The 19,466-nt window shown below is 42.0% G+C and overlaps 1 protein-coding gene across 2 annotated transcripts in view; it reads left to right on the top strand.

The window, feature by feature from the left end:
- Positions 1-19,144, top strand: part of LOC142218314 (inter-alpha-trypsin inhibitor heavy chain H3-like) — a 57,684-nt gene extending 38,540 nt beyond the window's left edge. For both annotated transcript variants that reach the window (XM_075286939.1, XM_075286937.1), the window contains 9 exons: positions 751-911; positions 2,539-2,583; positions 5,275-5,310; positions 5,766-5,801; positions 7,397-7,510; positions 9,201-9,405; positions 14,207-14,379; positions 14,524-14,635; positions 15,148-19,144. In XM_075286939.1, the coding sequence (XP_075143040.1) occupies positions 751-911; positions 2,539-2,583; positions 5,275-5,310; positions 5,766-5,801; positions 7,397-7,510; positions 9,201-9,405; positions 14,207-14,379; positions 14,524-14,635; positions 15,148-15,289 (1,024 nt within the window). In that variant the 3' untranslated portion in view covers positions 15,290-19,144. The remainder of the gene's footprint in view (positions 1-750; positions 912-2,538; positions 2,584-5,274; positions 5,311-5,765; positions 5,802-7,396; positions 7,511-9,200; positions 9,406-14,206; positions 14,380-14,523; positions 14,636-15,147) is intronic.
- The last annotated feature ends 322 nt before the right edge of the window (positions 19,145-19,466 follow it).

Here is a 19,466-nt window from a genome sequence, read left to right as displayed (position 1 = left end):
ATGAGGCACATGGAGTTACTAAAACACAAGTAATCCCCCAAATGCCTGATAGTAATAAGTATAGTAACCCCAGTACGTACCTGTGTATCTTCAGTTTCATTTTCCTAGAGCAGCTTCTTCCTCTTCTCTTCTGTGCTGGACGGAAGGGATAAGCCCCGCCTCCTCCTCTCATTGGTGGGCAGAGGACAGCAGAGAAAGGGAGGGGGGAGAGAGGGGGGGAACGTCCTGCAGCGCTGACAGGAGCCAGACCTGCAGCTCCTGTGTCTCAGCCGTTGCTGCAGCTTCGGGGCCCCCTGTTGGTGGAAAGTATTCCACCAACAGGGGGCCCCGATCATTATACTCGGGGGTCCGAAAAGACCTCCGAGCATATTGATAGCAGCGGTAGCAGCTGTCACCGGGCCCCTAATGTCCCGGGCCCTGTGGCAGCTGCTACCGCTGCTATGGTGGTAGTTACGCCACTGACCTCGCATCATGCAGGATAGACGTTATCCCCACAATGTTATGAGAGGTAAGGACACCTATTTTTATGACTGGAGAGGATCCAAATAGTGGGACCCAAGCTATCATGTACTATTCTTAATCAGACCTGTCCACAGACACAATATTGTCGGTAATAAGATTTTGTGACAATTGCTTTCAATGTGATAAAAGATCCATGACCATTAATTTACTATTAAAACACATCTTTATTCATACAATCTGTAGGTTGGGATAAATGTAGGTCTCTAAAATTATTTTGTTCAATCTAAGACTTCATGCGGAACCATCTGAAAAAGTGAACCTAACGGCACAAGTGCTTGAGCTCTCCCTAAAGTTCAAATTTGTGACTCCATTGACATCGATGGTGGTCACAAAACCAAAGACGAAAGACGAGGAAGAAGAAACATTAATTGCTGATAAAGTTGTGGAGGGTGAGCGCATTCTGCTGGAGGTGATATAGCAACTACTATGATACTACTACTGATATTGTATTGTATCAACTGCAGTTTTAAATGGATATAATACTGTACTTATAGTGGGGGATATATCAGTTTTCCATGATGTTTAATAAGTGCTTTGGCATTCAGAGCTTTATAACATACAATATCATGATTGCAATATGGTAAAAGAAAAATGTTTGGTACTATGTTAGATGAAAAACAGGTCTTATTGCAATTAATAGGAGAAACAGCATAATAGTATTATGAGACACCAAGATGGATTAAACATATTTGAGAGGGAAGCAGGAAGGAGGGTGGGAGGGAGTAGGAAAAAAGCCTAATACATGGAGAAAGAAGCTTTTCTATCTGATGAGATCCATTACGAAGAGTCTTATATTTGCCTGTAGTGGGAGTGGAAGTGGAAGATTGCACCGACAACTGAGCTGAGTCTGTAGGAAATGTGAAGGTAGCAGAGCTGTGTAGTGGAGGTATGAGAGCAGTACGTGGACTAGAACATGGAAGTATCAGAGCTGTGTAGTGTAGGTATGAGAGTGGTACGTGGACTAGAACATGGATGTATCAGAGCTGTGTAGTGTAGGTATGAGAGCGGTACGTGGACTAGAACATGGAAGTATCAGAGCTGTGTAGTGTAGGTATGAGAGTGGTACGTGGACTAGAACATGGAAGTATCAGAGCTGTGTAGTGGAGGTATGAGAGCGGTACGTGGACTAGAACATGGAAGTATCAGAGCTGTGTAGTGGAGGTATGAGAGCAGTACGTGGACTAGAACATGGAAGTATCAGAGCTGTGTAGTGGAGGTATGAGGGCGGTATGTGGACTAGAACATGGAAGTATCAGAGCTGTGTAGGGGAGGTATGAGAGTGGTATGTGGACTAGAGCATGGAAGTATCAGAGCTGTGTAGTGTAGGTATGAGAGCGGTATATGGACTAGAACATGGAAGTATCAGAGCTGTGTAGTGGAGGTATGAGAGCGGTATGTGGACTAGAACATGGAAGTATCAGAGCTATGTAGTGTAGGTATGAGGGCGGTATGTGGACTAGAACATGGAAGTATCAGAGCTGTGTCTGTGACAGGCGTTTGTGAAAGAAGAATAAGCAGAACAATATGCAGCTAAAAAGCATAATAGAGGATAAATATTGCAGACTTTTTTTTTCTAATTTTATGCTAGTGAACAGTTCTGAATGAAAGTTTTGCCATAAAGGTGTCCCGTTCTCAAGAAGATTGGGAACCACTGGTTTACTACTTTGACTAAAATTTATAAGATGTGATTGTGTTGTGGTACGATATTTTAAAATTTTGAGGCCCCATTTTTAATTTTGCCCAGGGCAAACTTTATATACCATTGGCTTAGTTTAGTTACTTTTTAAACTCTGACTGGTACAGAGATCTACGTAAGTAGCCTTAAAAGTTTACCTTTAACAGCAATTTAATTCAGCCATTTAAAAATATTATAATGTATGTCTTGTTTATCTTATTAAGAGCAATAAGACTTTGTTATTGGACACAAACTTGGGAAGCCTGTGCATTATACTGCAGCTGCAGAATACCCTAAAAGTATTAAATATTATGTATTAACTTTAATTCTGTTGTTTGCAGAGAAAAAAGCTCCCCTTCAGAGATACCAGCTATCAAAATTTCTTAGTAAGTAGTTAAAGGTGATGTTAATAAAATCTGTGAAACAATCATAGGATCAAAATATTCACTATACCCCTTGATAAACTCTGCGAGGGGTATAGTTTCCAAAATGGGGTCACCGTAGGGGGGGGGGGGTCCATTGTATTGGTACTTTAGGCACTCTGCAAATGAGACATACTCTGCCCTCCAAATAGCCAAATAGCACTCTTTCTATTCAGAGCACCACCATGCACCCATACAGCTACAGTGTTGGCCAAAAGTATTGGCACCCCTGCAATTCTGTCAGATAATACTCCTATTCTTCCAGAAAATGATTGCAATCACAAATTCTTTGGTATTATTATCTTCATTTAAATTGTCTTCAATGGAAAACCACAAAAAAGAATTGTCAAAAAGCCAAATTGGATATAAATCCACACAAAACATAAAAAAGGGGCTGGACAAAAGTATTGGCACTGTTTGAAAAATCATGTGATGCTTCTCTAATTTGTGTAATTAACAGCACCTGTTACTTACCATAGGCACCTAACAGGTGGTGGCAATAACTAAATCACACTTGCAGCCAGTTGAAATGGATTAAAGTTGACTCAACCTCTGTCCTGTGTCCTTGTGTGTACCACATTGAGCATGGAGAAAAGAAAGAAGACCAAAGAACTGTCTGATCTCAAAAACAAAAGGGGACACCGAGCCAACCGTGAAGCAACCAGCCCAGCGGTCACGGAAACTAATACACCTGAGGAAGGGCGTAGTATAACGCCCGAAACGCGTTGTGTGAAAGTTTGTCTGAAGTCAATAAAATCGTGTACTTTTAACCACTAAATAAGAGAGCGCAGTTCCTCAGTTTCGGATTCAGAACAAATCTTATATTTGGTCCTTATACCAAAGAACTGTCTGAGGACTTGAGAAGCAAAATTGTGAGGAAGCATGAGCAATCTCAAGGCTACAAGTCCATCTCTAAAGACCTGAATGTTCCTGTGTCTACTGTGCGCAGTGTCATCAAGACGTTTAAAGCCCGTGGCACTGTGGCTAACCTCCCTAGATGTGGACGGAAAAGAAAAATTGACGAGAGATTTCAACGCAAGATTGTGCGGATGGTGGATAAAGAACCTCGACTAACATCCAAACAAGTTCAAGCTGCCCTGCAGTCCGAGGGTACAACAGTGTCAACACGTACTATCCATCGGCGTCTGAATGAAAAGGGACTGTATGGTAGGATACCCAGGAAGACCCCACTTCTTACCCAGAGACATAAAAAAGCCAAGGTGGAGTTTGCCAAAACTTACCTGAGAAAGCCAAAAACATTTTGGAAGAATGTTCTCTGGTCAGATGAGACAAAAGTAGGAAAAGGCATCAACATAGAGTTTACAGGAAAAAAAAAAAGAGGCCTTCAAAGAAAAGAAAACGGTCCCTACAGTCAAACATGGCGGAGGTTCCCTGATGTTTTGGGGTTGTTTTGCTGCCTCTGGCACTGGACTGCTTGACCGTGTGCATGGCATTATGAAGTCTGAAGACTACCAACACATTTTGCAGATATATCTGAAGCCCAGAGTAAGCTTCAAAACGTCATATTCTGTCATCATTATGAGTTAGCCATTAAAAAAGGTATCACCTACTGAAGACTTGCAAGTTTTTTGTTATTTTATATTTCATAACCACTGGCTAACACGGTACAAAAACAAACATTTTCCTTATAGAACATCTGTGGAGAGATCTCTTGATGGCAGTTTGGAGAAGGCCCCCTTCACATCTCAGGGACCTGGAGCAGTTTGCCAAAGAAGAATGATCTAAAATTCCAGCAGAGCCTTGTAAGAAACTCATTGATGGTTACCAGAAGCGGTTGTTCGCAGTTATTTTGTCTAAAGGTTGTGCTACCAAGTATTAGGCTGAGGGTGCCAATACTTTTGTCCGGCCCATTTTTGGAGTTTTGTGTAAAATGATCAATGATTTGACTTTTTTTTCATTCTCTTTTGTGTTTTTTTCATTGCAAGCAAAATAAATGAAGATATTAATACCAAAGAGTTTGTGCTTGCAATCATCTTCTGGAAGAACACGAGTATTATCTGACAGAATTGCAGGGGTGCCAATACTTTTGGCCAACAGTGTACCTACATACAAACATACATACTCACACAATATACAAGACATAAACTTTAAACAAATGTAGACATATATACATATTAAATAGACAGATTTTACCAAAATAATATACTCACATTTTCCAGAAGAGTGAACCATCACAGCAGACTGCTTCCAGTATTCCCCACATGCTCCGATGTGAGAGACGACTCACTGTGAGGAGGAGGGAGAGGGGAGGGAGGGAGCAGGTCCTCACAGGAATGCAGCTATAGCTGCAGCAGGTCAGTGAGAGGGTTACGAGCAGCCATTATAGCTGATGCTGAAGCTGCTCGTTGTGTCCTCTGATGTACTTTCCCTATATTGGGAGGACATAATGTACAGCTTCAGCATCAGCTAATGGGGGCCCCTGTGTGTTGAGGCAAATGCAGATGCATTGGATCAGGTGCTCGATTGGGAGCCCCGACCAATGTATCTGCATTAATAAAATGAGGACATAACAGTCGGAGCTCGGGGCCCACCGGGGGATTCACCGGTTCCCCGGGGGGCCAATCCGACCCTGTGCTTGACAGATGCTATCAAACTATTTTAATAACCCTAAAGTTTCTATTACTGTTCTAACAGGAATGACTGATCGTCAGCAAATTTTACCAAACAGGGGTAAGATTTTCTTTACATGTATGACAAAACAAAAATTACATTTAGGGATTAAGTTGCACTAAATTTTAGGCTGCAGTCTTATGCAAGCTTTCTCATGTTGTCATGTCCCTACCTGTATTACACTCATTGACAACTAAAAATAAAGCACCCAGATAGAAATGTCAGATTGCTGCAAATCTTTATTTCTTCCTCTGCTGCCCTATAATAAAGGCTCTCAGACGCTACTTTTGGGTAGTGTACTTCCTAGTGAGAGATTGTTGTCTGCTAGAAATGCCTATATGACACTTTCTAAGAACTTTTACACAGTTAACAGATGTTGTAAGTGACACTTATAGTCCACTAAATCCCTAGGCATGCTAAAACAGAAAAAGATACATATACCACCTTGGTATGTAGTTGTCAGATGCTATCAAATTATTTTGATAAACCTAAGGTTTCTATTACTGTTTTAACAGGGTGGAGTGTTCCTGTCTCTAAGTCACCAAACTGGGGTAAGTTTATCCTTCATTATATTTATGCGACACCAGTGGCGTAACTAGGAATGGCGGGACCCCGTGGCAAACTTTTGACATGGGGCCCCCCCGACCAACGCTGAAGATCTTGACCAACTGACCACTATTCCCCCCCCCCCCGCATTTCTGCACATGCTATAATGCCCCATAGTGGCCCCTGCACACAGTATTATGCCCCATAGTGGCCCCTGCACACAGTATTATGCCCCATAGTGGCCCTTGCACACAGTATTATTGCCCCCATAGTGACCCATGCACACAGTATTATTCCCTATAGTGGCCCCTGCACAGTATTATTCCCCATAGTGGCCCCTGCACACAGTATTATAACCCGTATGCTCCATTGTGTACACCCATAAACAATTATTATACACTGGGGTCTTTTCAGACCCCATAGTATAATAATGGAAGACCCAGGGAGGATAAAAAAAAATAAAAAACACTGTTACTTACCTCTCTCCCGACTCCTCTGCATTCCCCGGCGCTGTCGGCTATCTTCAATGAGGGTCGGGACGTCATGTGACTGGGGGGCCTGCGTCATGACACATAAGGATGCAAGCCCGGTCATGTGACATCACGCAAGTAGGCTCCAAGCATGCCCGGAGCGTGGAGAGGTAAATAATAGAGATGAGCGAACACAATTCGAAACAGCCGTTTCGAATAGCACACTTCCATAGAAATGAATGGAAGCGGCCAGCACACACACTTTACTGGCAGCTGGCCGCATAACCCTCCACGTGCCTACGTCCATTCATTTCTATGGGAGCGTGCTATTCGAAACAGCCTATTAAGAAAAACAAAAAACGCAGCAGCAGCGGCTGTCGCTGGGCCCCGGTAGTTACTCCACTGTAGGACACCTTTGACGTTGGAAAAATATTTTTACATAAGCTAAGGATTAAGTTGCACTAAATATCAGGCTGCAGGGTTATACAAACTTTCTCATATGGTCATGTCCCTCACAGTAATATACTCCCTAACACACCTAAATATTAGATTGTTGCATTATTAACTGCTAGACTTCACTCTGCATTTTGCCCAGTTAACAGATTTTTGGAAGGGCAAATCCCTAGACTGAGATAAGTAGGATGGTTGTTTTGACAAAATGCAGACCTGTTAGGAGGTGTTGGTGTAGTGGTTACGTGAAGGCATGCACACACAGTGACAGTCTCCAGAGAGACATAACAGTATGATACAGATTTTACCCTTTACATTGAAATGAGCAAAATCTATATCAAGAGTTGGAATTAATCTGTGTCGTATAGGACATTTGAAAATTTGCACCATGACCTTTATATCCACCCAATATATAGTGTATTTTGTTTACTTTAGCTTATCCTCTTATTCTGCATGTTCAATATTAGATGATAAAGTAATAACGTTTTTGTTGTCCACCTTTACTCCGTACATGAACAAGATCTAAGTGAATGCTTATATGTTATTCCAATTGTGCTGTTTATTTTTACCACTTGTATGGACAAGACCTAAGAATTAGTCTTCATGAGGTTCTCAATAAGCGGAAGTTTGAATCCTGACAGAAAACATTTCTTATGGTTACTTATTGTTTGTAATCGCAGTTGATTCGGATCCTCATTTTGTGATAAATGTTCCCCAAAAGAATGATGCTTTCTGCTTTAATATTCAAGAGGAACCCGGTGTGATCCTGAATCTTATTGAAGATCGAGAGCTTGGTAAGCTATAGCCCTATATAAGACATCCACACCCAAAAAGTATAAAACATATAAATTTATTAATATCCTGAATAAAGGTATGGATACGAGCCCTTGTAAATGAAGAAAGATAGCACATTGGTTACAGTTTATTTTCTTATATTTACTCTTTTAGCCATAGAATGCCATCAGAAATTTGTAAAAAGCTGTATTAGAAATTGGTACATTGGGCATTAAATGCTTCAAGTTTAAAGCGGTTTTCCAGGCAGAAAATCTTTCTTTTTTTTTTTTTTATAAAGGTGTGTTAGTGCTACTGATGGGTTAATAAATTACACCCATATACCTTTAGCAGAGTTTGGAGTGATTTCTGGGTGACTCTAGTTGCTGCTGCAACAACTGTTGTGTTTGTTTACTGGTGTTACCTTCCTGCTGTGCAGTTTGGTGTGTAGCTGCTGCACTAACTCCCTCTCTTTTAGCTCCCCTCCTCCTCTCTCACTCCATTATAAATACTGCATCTCACTAGCCTAATCCCTCCCACCCTGCCTGTGCCACTAAGCCTAGCCCCTGAAACCCTGCCTGTGTCCCTAAACCTTGCCCTTCCCACTCTCACTGACTAGTGATCCCACCTATTTACTAGCCTCTCCCACCCTTGCTAGCTCACTAAGTCCATTGCTAGCCACTCCCACTCCCCCCCTTCTGTCTGGCTAAGCTATTCTGCCCACTACTAGAAGACAGGAAGAGAAGGAGGACCCGTTCCCCAGGCAAAGGAAGCCTTGGTAAGTAGGGGGATAGGGGAGAGGGAAGAGTGATGGTGACGTTCTGTTTCTGAAGTGTTTTCTATTAGCTCCAGCTACAAGATAAATACAGGCTCCCAGCATATACTGCAGAGCTTATCTGGGTCCTCTAGGGCATGATCTTGGTGTTCTCTGCCACTCTGCAATCCCATGCCCACTGGGCAAGAAGGAAACTGCCTCATGGTGGCTTTCATAGCAGTATACTGATAGACTGAGTACTGTGTACACATCCATTGGTAAGACTATGTTCTCATCTGAGACTATGTTCTCATCGGACTCCGTAGCAGTGTCTTCTGCAAATTGGTGGAGGGAATAGTCCTGTTTGGAGGATTTTTAACTCTTCAGTTTCAGTTTAAAATCAATGGACACCCAATGGACTCCATTATAGTCAATAAGGTATGCCGGGTTCCGTGTGTAACCGCTGTTTGCACAGTCTTCCAGCAATGCCTTCGAGTCCCGTCTTCCTCCGGCGCTCGTGAACTGCCATTGATAAAAAATGGTGCAGGTGCATGTGCATTAGCAGCAGTAGTAGTAGTAGCAGCATGCTACTGCACATGCACCCGCTCCATTTTTTATCAATGGCAGTGCGAGAGCGCCGTAGGAAGATGGGACTTGAAGACATCGCTGGAAGAGGAGGCGTGGCTGAAGATGACGTCGGACCGTGCATGATAGATAATTTGAACATATTCTTTTTTAGGGCTTTGTTTTAAAACTGGGGGGGGTAGTTTAATATAACTTTAGCGGTGCCTGGATAGCCTTTTTAAAGGCTATTCACGCATATTTGGGGCTCTATCAGCATAATTTTGCTGATAGAGCCCCTTTAAAAAAAATGCTATATTTTATTGTATATTAGAAGATGCTTGTCTTATTCCAAGAAAAAAATAGCTTGAGATTAGATTTGTGTTCTTCTGCTTCAGGTATTTCAGTAAATGGAGAACTTATCGGAAAAGAGCAAGCCGGCAACAATGGGACATCAAATGCAACCTACATTGGAAAGCTTGGGATTATAAATAGAGACATGAAGATAACAATTGTGGTAACAACAGACAAAATTATTGTCTATAGTCATAAAAACAAGGAAACATTCTCATGGCAGAAACCAGGCTCTATAAGCAAGGAAGGGTAAGGACATTTTAATGTAACAATAATCTATTACAGAACAGTAATAACAGAGGCACTGTCTCCCTGTTTACATCTTGGGAGACATATTTGCATATTCTTCCCATGTTCCTTTGCAGTGGAGCAACTATGGCTGTATAAGTCTCCACACACCTGAGAAGGTGGTCTCTCCCTAAGGATAGACGTTATTCCCACAATCTGTTCTTTCAGCCTCTCACTTAAACCAAATTAGTTCTCTGTAGGCTGCGCTGATGACGTCCAAAGAGACAGAAACGGTGCCATCCATAGCTGAGAAACTGATTTGGTTATGATGGGGTCATAATAGCCCCAGAGATATGCTGCCTGTAAAGGAAAATTAATTAACAGGCCAAGATCGGCTACAGCCATCTTTGACCTGGAGAATCAACAGAGACACATGGTGGTTGGTGTTTCAAATGGATTCTGTTTAATGGTGGCTAGAACAACAGTATATATCACATGGCATAGACAGAACAGGATTGGCTAGTATAATTAGCATAACATCCATTGGTGGAGAAGTTTGTAACCATAGCCCTGATGCATATCTATTGGATAAGAAACTGGAGAGAGGTCACACCCCCCAAAGGGCTAGCTCAAGTCTAAAATGGAGTCTGTGTTTCCGCATGGTCTCACAAAATGGCAGCCATCAGCACATGTCTCAAATACACACCCTAGATGTCTATCTCATGGTATTCTAAAGACAATAGACATCCTTGTTGGAGACAATTAGCTTAATTACCCTTCTCTTGTCCCTTTATCTTTAAAAAGGGTCTTTCGTCTTTGATCCTTTCCTAACAATGCCCCTGGTCCCAGACAATCTGTCTCTGGCCTTGGTAAGGTAGCATCACCCAATACACAGAGCATAGTATCTACATAACCAGTCTGGCAAGTTCCAAATTGCTCATCTCTGGACAGATAGAACAATCTCAGCCCCCACCTCTATACACAGTTTTTCATAAGATATTATTAGCCCCCCACAGTTATAACCTCGCATCATGCAGCAAAGGCTTCTGGGAAGTCGGGCATGTTGTTCAGGGTTGCTTGCTATAGAGGGCAGCATAACAGAGGCACTGTCTCCCTGTTTACATCTTGGGAGACAGATTTGCATATTCTTCCCATGTTACAGAACAGTAGGCATTTATGGGCATATCCACAAGATATGGTGAGAGATGTAGGTCCCACCTCCGGGACGTTCTTCAATCTTGAGAACAGAGATCTCATGATGTCTGCAGTGAAGGGAAAGATGGCAACGCATTCATGGGTTTTCCCATTCACTGAAATGAAGATCCAGGGCTGGGCGCTGCATCTGTTGGGCATTTATGGCATATCTTGTGGATATCTATATATAGAAAAGTCAAATTCTGTAGTAGTCCGCTCTATACAAATCCACAGTTCTTGCCCTATTTGGGTGAAATTTGGCACACTCCCTCTCCACTCACAGGAGCAGAATACTGCGCACGTTACATCCTGCTAGCGTCCCCCTGTCATGAGATTGGGGACCCTGAAATTAGGCCCTATACATATAATGGGGGAAAATGAAAGCGAAAGTGCTGAGGGAAAAAAAGCAGTTGTGACTTACAGGAACGGATTATAGCGACGGTCCCAAAGAGTCGCTGCTGAAGGGGCCACACCACCACACACAACACACAAACATTTCACAAACACCATATAAACATCACACAGACAGCACACATACACCAACCCACAAGCACAACATCACACAAATACCACAACACACCACACAAACACCAGACCACTCTAGACTTACACAACACAAACACCACCCCACAAATACCGCCTCCCATTGAATTCAATGGGTTCCTTTTTCAACGAGCGGTTTGTTCCTGTTCGCGGAAAAAAAGAAGCGGCACGTCCTTTCTTAATGTGGATTCTGCAGCTGAATCAGGGACGGATGTCCACAGCGCAACACTCCCTCCTGACTAGGCCCATTCATTTGTGCCTAATCCGGAGCAGAATGCCGCGACTGGATGCCGATGCACTGTATGCACTGTACCAGCATCCAGTTGCGGCTACCCGTTTTTTACACCGAACTCTGAGGTGGCCTCTGCGTCAAAAACTGGTCCAAAAAGCCCTTTCTGAACCCAGCCTAAAGCCTCTGGGAAAGCTAAGGTATTACAAATTTGCAAAGTAATTGTTTGGGATGAATGTACCATGACGCACTAGAAAGCGGTCAAGGCCCTCGATCATCGGTTTTCATCGGTATGCAAATGATTTCTCTTGCAGAACTGAGGGCGGGCCCCAGCGTTCAAACAGCACTGGGGGCATCCCTAATGGTGTGAGAGAACTCTCCAGTGCCGCCTCCGTCTTCTTCAGGAACGTCATCTTCACGCGTCTTCTTCCAGCTTCAAACTTCTAAGCCTCGGGCCTAGGGCAAAGCCGACTGCGTATGCCCGCTGGCCACAAGAAAATGACTGCTTACACAGTATTGTAAGTGGCCATTTTCTTGTGGCCGGGGGGCATGCGCAGTCGGTTGCCCGAGGCCTAGAAGTTTGAAGCCACCGCCGGGAGGAGACGCGAAGAGAGCCCGTTCCTGAAGAAGATGGAGGCAGTGCTGGAGAGTTCTCTCACAGCATTGGGGACGCCCACAGTGCTGCGAGAGAACTCATTTGCATAACAATGAAAACCGGCATTTCTACCGAACGGCGGCGCAGAGAAGACAACAAAAGGTAGGAGAAGAATAGCCTTTCTTAAGGCTATTCCTACATGTTGGGGACAAAAAATTGAGTTTTAATGATAGAGTCCCTTTAAGAGTCTTATGCCCAATGTTATTGAAGCCACTGTTCTTTTTGGAAACTCTAAGGGAGCAAATTTTTTCATTCCATGTATTCCTTTGCTACCAAGCGACATGCCCTTCAATTTTAAGTGTCTGCAGTTCCCAATCCGACTTGCATTTGCTATGACTAGAAACAAAGCACAAGGTCAATTACTTAAAGTAGCCGGCCTTAATTTGAAGAGCCCGTGTTTTTTACGAGGACAGTTGTACGTTGCTTGCTCTAGAGTGGGTAATCCCAAAAATATTTTCATATACAGGTATGCACCTGAAGGTAAAACCAGAAACATTGTTTAACAAAAAGCGCTACAATAGATAGTTGTGTAACTGTAAACTAATGTTACTCTTTTGTCTGTGAGGTACTTATAGATTACACTGAAGGAAGGGGGAAGGGCTGTATTTCATTGGTATTTGGTACTATTGCCCTTAATTTGTATGACTTGGGTCAAAAGTTTGTGATATCCTTCCACAAGCTTCTCACAATAGTTTTTAGTAATTTGGGCCAATTCCTCCTGACAGAACTAATGTAACTGAGCCATGTTTGTAGGCCGCCTTGCTCGTACCTGCCTTTTCAGCTTTGCCCCTAAATTTTCGATAAGATTGAGATCAGGGTTTTGTGATGACTAGCCCAAAGCAATGACTTTGTTATCCTTAAGCCTCTTTGTAACCAGTTTGGCAGTATGCTTCGGGTCATTATCCATTTGGAGGACCCATTTGCACCCATCCTGGCTGATGTCTTGAGATGTTGCTTCAGTATTGCCACATAATGTTCTTTCATTGTGATGTCATCTATTTTGTGAATTTCACCAGTCCCTCCTGCAGTAAAACAACCTCACAACATGATGCTGCCACCCCCATGTTTCACAGTTAGGATGGTGTTCTCAGACTTGAACATATTGACCATCATTAGATTTGGAGGAAATGGGGAGAAGCTTGGAAGCAGAGTGATGTTGTGGGATTGTTTCGCTGCAGGAGGGACTGGTGCACTTCACAAAATAGATGTATCATGAGGAAAGGACCTTATGTGGCAATACTGAAACAACATCTCAAGACATCAGCTAGGAAGTAGAGATGAGCGAACACTTTTCGGATCAGCCGTTCCGAACAGCACGTTCCCATAGAAATGAATGGAAGCACCTGGCACGTACACTTTGCCGGCGACCGGTCACCGTGCCGGGTGCTTCCATTCATTTCTATGGGAGCGTGCTGTTCGGACCGGCTGATCCGAACAGTGTTCGCTCATCTCTACTAGGAAGTTAAAGCTTGGGTACAAATGGGTCTTCCAATTGGACAATGATCCGAAGCACACTGCCAAACTGGTTACAAAGTGGCTTAAGGATAACAGAGTCAATGTTTTGCGGTGGCCATCACAAAGCCCTGATCTTAATCTCATTGAAAATTTATGGGCAAAGCTGAAAAGGCAGGTGCGAGCAAGGCGGCTTACAAACATGGCACAGTTACACCAGTTCTGGCAGGAGGAATGAGCCCAAATTCGTACCAACTATTATGAGACGCTTAAGTCATACAATTTAAGGGCGATGGTACTAAATACTAATGAAATGTATGTAAGCTTTTGACTTTGCAGAAAGTAATAAAAATGCCATAAAATTCTCTTACTCTCTCATTATTCTGGTATTTGGCAAATATGAATAATTTTGGTAATCCTAATTGACCTAAAATGGGAAAGGTATATTCTGATTTCATGTCAGATAGTGAGAAAAACATGCTTATGTTGTTTTATATAGTGTATCTAAACTTCTGGTTTCAAATGTACATACATAACAGATGGACTGACTAATGGGGGAGCCTTACACACCTACTTAGTGGGTAAAAGAAGGTGGGTTTTAAGAGAGACCTTCTGATGATGTCCATATAATTTATGGAAAGCAGATTGTGTTAGTGAGAGATATAAAACAAATTGTAATAAAACGCTAAATTGACTATAATCAAGGTCCATTAAGGTTCTCATGCATGAATATGTACGAATTCTTTCAGGTTTAATCTAGTGATCAACAAGAAAACAAATCTGACGTTATCATTTGGAGAAGGAGCGACATTTTATATCATTTTGCATAAAGTTTGGAAACCTAATCATTTGCCAATGGATTTCCTAGGGTTTTACACTATAGATGATCATGCATTTACTAAAGGAGTCCATGGACTGTTAGGTAAGCATTTTCATTCTATTATTTTATTTTTTATTTTAGTATTTTCTTTTCCACTGATTTCTCTTTTTTAAGTAATATGTATCTGTGTTGCAGATTTTAGTTCTCATCATCTTTAGTTATATTGCTTATTGTATTGCTTTCCAGGGCAATTCTTTCATGGTATTGATTATGAAATAACCGACCTTCACAAGAATGAAAAATCAGACAAACAAGTTGCAACAATGAGAGTGAAGAATAAGCTGCTGACTTTGACAAGGTAGTGAATAATTTGCTGTATATTGTGAGGGGGAAGTTAGCTCGGTAGAAGCAGTGGTGCGGACCCAAACAGTAGAGACAGAGACACAAAATATGCAGCAAATTGGTTTATTTAGAAAAAAAACAGGAAAATAAATAAACCTTAAATTCAGGCACAAAATACAGCCTTAAGTTCAGGCAAAAACAAAATAAAACCCTGCTCGTCTGAGCAACTAACTAAACAGAACTGATAACTTTAATTATACATGTGGCTTACTTCCAGCCACACGAACAAAAGAAACACAATATAGTCTCACGTTTACAGGACAGAACCATACACCTCCTTTCACCTCATGGAACTGCACTTGATCTGCAGCCTTTTCTAGCCCAGTAATGAGCCAAGGATCTACACCTGGTCTGACGTATATTTTCCTGCAATGTGAGATGGGATCTACTAGACATTTTGGACCTGATAGTCTACCTTTAAATAATGTATACAAATAATGCATATAAAGATGTATTTTTATATTTTAGGAGTTCACAAAAAGACTACAGATCAGACTCCAGGCATGGCAGCATAACTCCCTGCTGGTTCGTGTGTTCTAATGGAGAAGGACTGCTTGATGGAACCCATACAGATTACATTGTACCTGATATCTTTAGCATTACCTACTAGATTTAATGGGTTTAAATGCAGAGAATATTGGGAAAATACAACTTTATTTTATGGAATGAAAATATCTCTGTGATGCATTTAAAATGGGTTGTCCAAAATGCATGGGTGAAAGAGCATGGTAATCTTGGTAACATCTGTACCCATGGCAATATCATGTAATATTCTATATATCAACTGGGGGCATATACACATAATTTAGAATATTCTCCACTCAGGATCCCCCCTAGTATTGGTTTTAGCAGGACTGTCCGGTTATCCATATTGCTAATGTGACTGGCCTACAGTATATGTATTACTACAGAAATGTGTAGTGACAACAAACTAGTCAATGAAGATATAAACTATATTTTAAGTGTATCCAGTATGTTTAGTTGTTTAGTATATGAAACATTTTATGCATGTTTATGTTTTAAGGCTATTGTTATAAGCAGGGGACTGGGTGACTACCCCAGTGTACAGCCAGCGCCGCACCTCCCATGAGGCGACCTGAAGCGACCGCTTCAGGCAGCGCTATGCCAGGGCCTCGGGAGGGCAGCATTTTTGCTGACCTAAGCCAGTCCAGGACAAGCTGTCCTGGACTGGCTTAGCGTTACCGTGTCTGCAGCCCGACACGGGAAGCGAGCGGTTTATTGGGGCGGCCTTGCTGGACGCAGCGCTGCTCCAGCGGCCGCCCCTCACACTCAGGCAGAGAGCAGGTCCTCTCCCTGCCTGCTCTCTGCCTGCGAACGCCGCTCGGCCATGCCCCCTTTCCACTCGACCCCGCCCCTTCTGCCCCGCCCCTTTCTTGTGACCCCGCCCCCTCAGCTCCGCCCCTCCTCCGGGGGGGGGGCTGCTTTCTGACACCGCTTCAGGCGGCAGAAAGCCCAGGTTCACCCCTGCACAGTTTTACGAAGCTGCAAATGGGGGTCAGGTAATATTTACATTATAGTTGTACTGTGGACCCGAGAACGAATTTTACTGGTGGGCCCTAGGCACCCCAATCAATACTGGTTATGAGGCTTATATTATAACACATTTCTTGGTGAGTATAGCATTCCCTGGGAGATAAGAACACAGTCTAGACCTTGATGGCACTTGGCAGCACTGTAAGTGACCGACTACTTCACCCCAAGTGTGATAAGGAGCGCTATTAGAGGTCCTTCCTCCCAATTGTGGTCAGGCTACATAATCTACATCAGACCAAGCGAAGAGAGAGCTAAATGATCCTGAAGTCTTTCCTTCTTTCCATTGTTCTTTCTTTCTTTCTTTCTTTCTTTCTTTCTTTCTTTCTTTCTTTCTTTCTTTCTTTCTTTCTTTCTTTCTTTCTTTCTTTCTTTCTTTCTCTCTTCCTTAACTGCTATGGATTCTTAGTATTTTTTCAGCTTATGTGTGTCTCCTTCTGTAATATATTACTGTTTGTTATCCCGTATCTGTATTACCATGCTGCTGTAACACTGAAATTTCCCCACGGTGGGACCTTTAAAGGATTATCTTATCTTATTTAGATCATTGCATCTTAATGTGCCCACAGTCCCCCTTTATTCTAGTACACAATGTGGATGTCTACACCTACACCTGAAACCCAGGAAGACATTGTACTTTCCAATAAACCACTGAATTCATTTACATTACCTGGTGACAAAGGCATTATGTCATAAAATGTCCTTTAGTCCATGAGAAAATATCATTTATCCTGATCATATGCCGATATCCAATGGTGTATTGTCAGTTATAGAGCTGGGCCTGGGAAAAGATCACAGGTAGGAAGGATACAATCTTTCATACTGGATCACTTCCAGCAACACACACACTCCCTTGAGAACACAGTCTAGGCAGTTAAAGTTAGGATATGTTCACCACTCTCCCACTCATTTCAGTGAGAGTCAGGAGCTAATATTTTTCCTCTACCTAATTTTTCAGCTAGAAGAAAAAAGAAGTAGATTGCAAACCCCCATTGAAATGAATGGGAGTCAGAAAAAACACTAGCATTTTTTGCAGTGGTTTTTAGAGTGTTGTTTTGCTATAACTGCATTTTTTTTCAGTCTTCTATTCAATTTAGTGAGCTTCACAAGGCAGAATCTGCCTGGAGACAGATCTGACACTAGGTAGAAAAATTAGCTAGAGAAAAAAAAATCTTCTTTTTTGTAAAATCGAAAGTTCTACAATTTTCCAACATTTTCCAATTTTCTACAATATTCCAATCGCTGCTCAGCAATCAGACGTATGTCTTGTAATGAGCTGTGCACCTGTGTGTCCATCACATGACCATGGACTGTATATCACATGACCATGTGTTGAGGTAGTGACCTCCGCCAGAATACGGGTCACTTCCAGTGGTCAGTCACCTGCTCCAAATCAATCATGCATGTGCGCGCTGACAAAGATAAACACTGACGTTGATGCAGTTTCAATCTCAGTCCATGCAATGAGCCGGTTTGCCCACTCACACAGTACTGAGGTTTATTGAGGAAGTTACAGTTTTTATACAGGAATGCAAGAAAGATAAGATAACAGCAGGCTGTAAGCATATACGTCTTGTATCCAAATACACTGGCGATCAGTCATTGGCTCTTAAATTTCAACATCTCTTAGCTTTCGATTTCCCGAGAAATGATACTGCCTTTCTTGTAAACCACATGACGATCATGTGCGTCAGCATCTGGGTGCGGTACTGGATACGGGCGCCATCTTAATGTATAAACGTTGCACAAAGAAAAATATAATTTCTTAAGCAGTATAAAGCATGTATAAAAATAAGAATGGACATGGTCTACCTTCACACATGGACTGTAGATCACATGCCCATAGACTGTATATCACATGACCATGGACTGTAGATCACATGACCATGGACTGTAGATCACATGACCATGGACTGTATATCACATGACCGTGGACTGTAGATCACATGGCCATGGACTGTATATCACATGACCATGGACTGTATATCACATGACCGTGGACTGTAGATCACATGACCATGGACTGATTTTTATCCACTAGAAGTAAACAAGGAATAACATAAAACAGAGATCTGAACAAGTGAGGAATTGATACAATATACAGCATATTGGAAAATTCTATGACTATGTGCTGAAAGTGGACAATCCCTTTAAACACTTTAAAGTAAAAGTGTATTACTTACAATTATGATTTGGAAAACTAAAGATAGCAATCCACTGAAAGCAATATATCAAAATGTAGAGCAAACTTTTTCATTACTTCAAAGACCATTCTACAAAACAAAACCTGAACACTAGTGTGAATCTATTGTAATATTTTTATGTGTGGTTTCTGGTATTGTATTGTACCTATATAGTAAAGTCAGATCAGTTACAACAGATCGGGGACTCACAATCTGAGTACAACCCAGAGCCCATGGCAGGCTTAAACCAACCACCCCAGTGGCATCCATTGCCAGCCACTAGAGCTATGGCACACTCATATTGGGCTAACAAATTACATTTCATATCTTTTTCTATTATCATATATAACACAGCCTGAGAAATCTCAAGTCTCAAAGGGAGCTTTGCACACAACACTGAATGTATCAACCACAAAGTAACATTTAATGCAGCAAGATTCCTGCTGTTTCTTGTATTCTCCATCTTCCTACATTGACCGAGGACATTCTGTTATTCTGGTGCTCATATAAACACAAAGCCGCAAGATAATGGAACCTCACTCTCCGAGAAAGGGAAGAAACTGTGGGCCGGGGGGTTAAGTACATTATAGCAGTCATACTAACCTCTAGAAAGGACACAGAGTGACCTATTGCTAACAATAAGATTTACCCTCTCCATAGGAACAATGTATTTCTCTCACTGAATATTGGGCATGTCCATTACTGGTTAATAATTATTTTTGTTTAATGATCACAGACTTAGATTACCATCCAGTATGTATTATTCTTTGCAATGGGACAGTTATCTTTATTAGAATGGAAAGAATTGAGCCTTTCTGCTTAATACATGAAATTAGGATATTATGTCCAAGGTGAGTAGTCCCTGTACATTACTCTGATGGTTGAGGCGTCGATGTTTGATTGTGCCACTAGGGGGAGATCTAGTATTTCTTACATGCACTCAGCTAGTATAATGTCCCAGCCTCTGATTTTGTAAGGATAAAAAACAAATCATCATTGAAATTTAGCAAGAAAGTACAATGTCAGTGAATGTAGTCTTAATAATCTTCTTAT

Source organism: Leptodactylus fuscus, chromosome 9 (assembly GCF_031893055.1).
Source record: "Leptodactylus fuscus isolate aLepFus1 chromosome 9, aLepFus1.hap2, whole genome shotgun sequence".
Lineage (NCBI taxonomy): Eukaryota > Metazoa > Chordata > Amphibia > Anura > Leptodactylidae > Leptodactylus > Leptodactylus fuscus.
The sequence above is the reverse complement of the archived record's forward strand: the minus strand, read 5'-3'. Positions and strand labels throughout refer to the sequence as shown.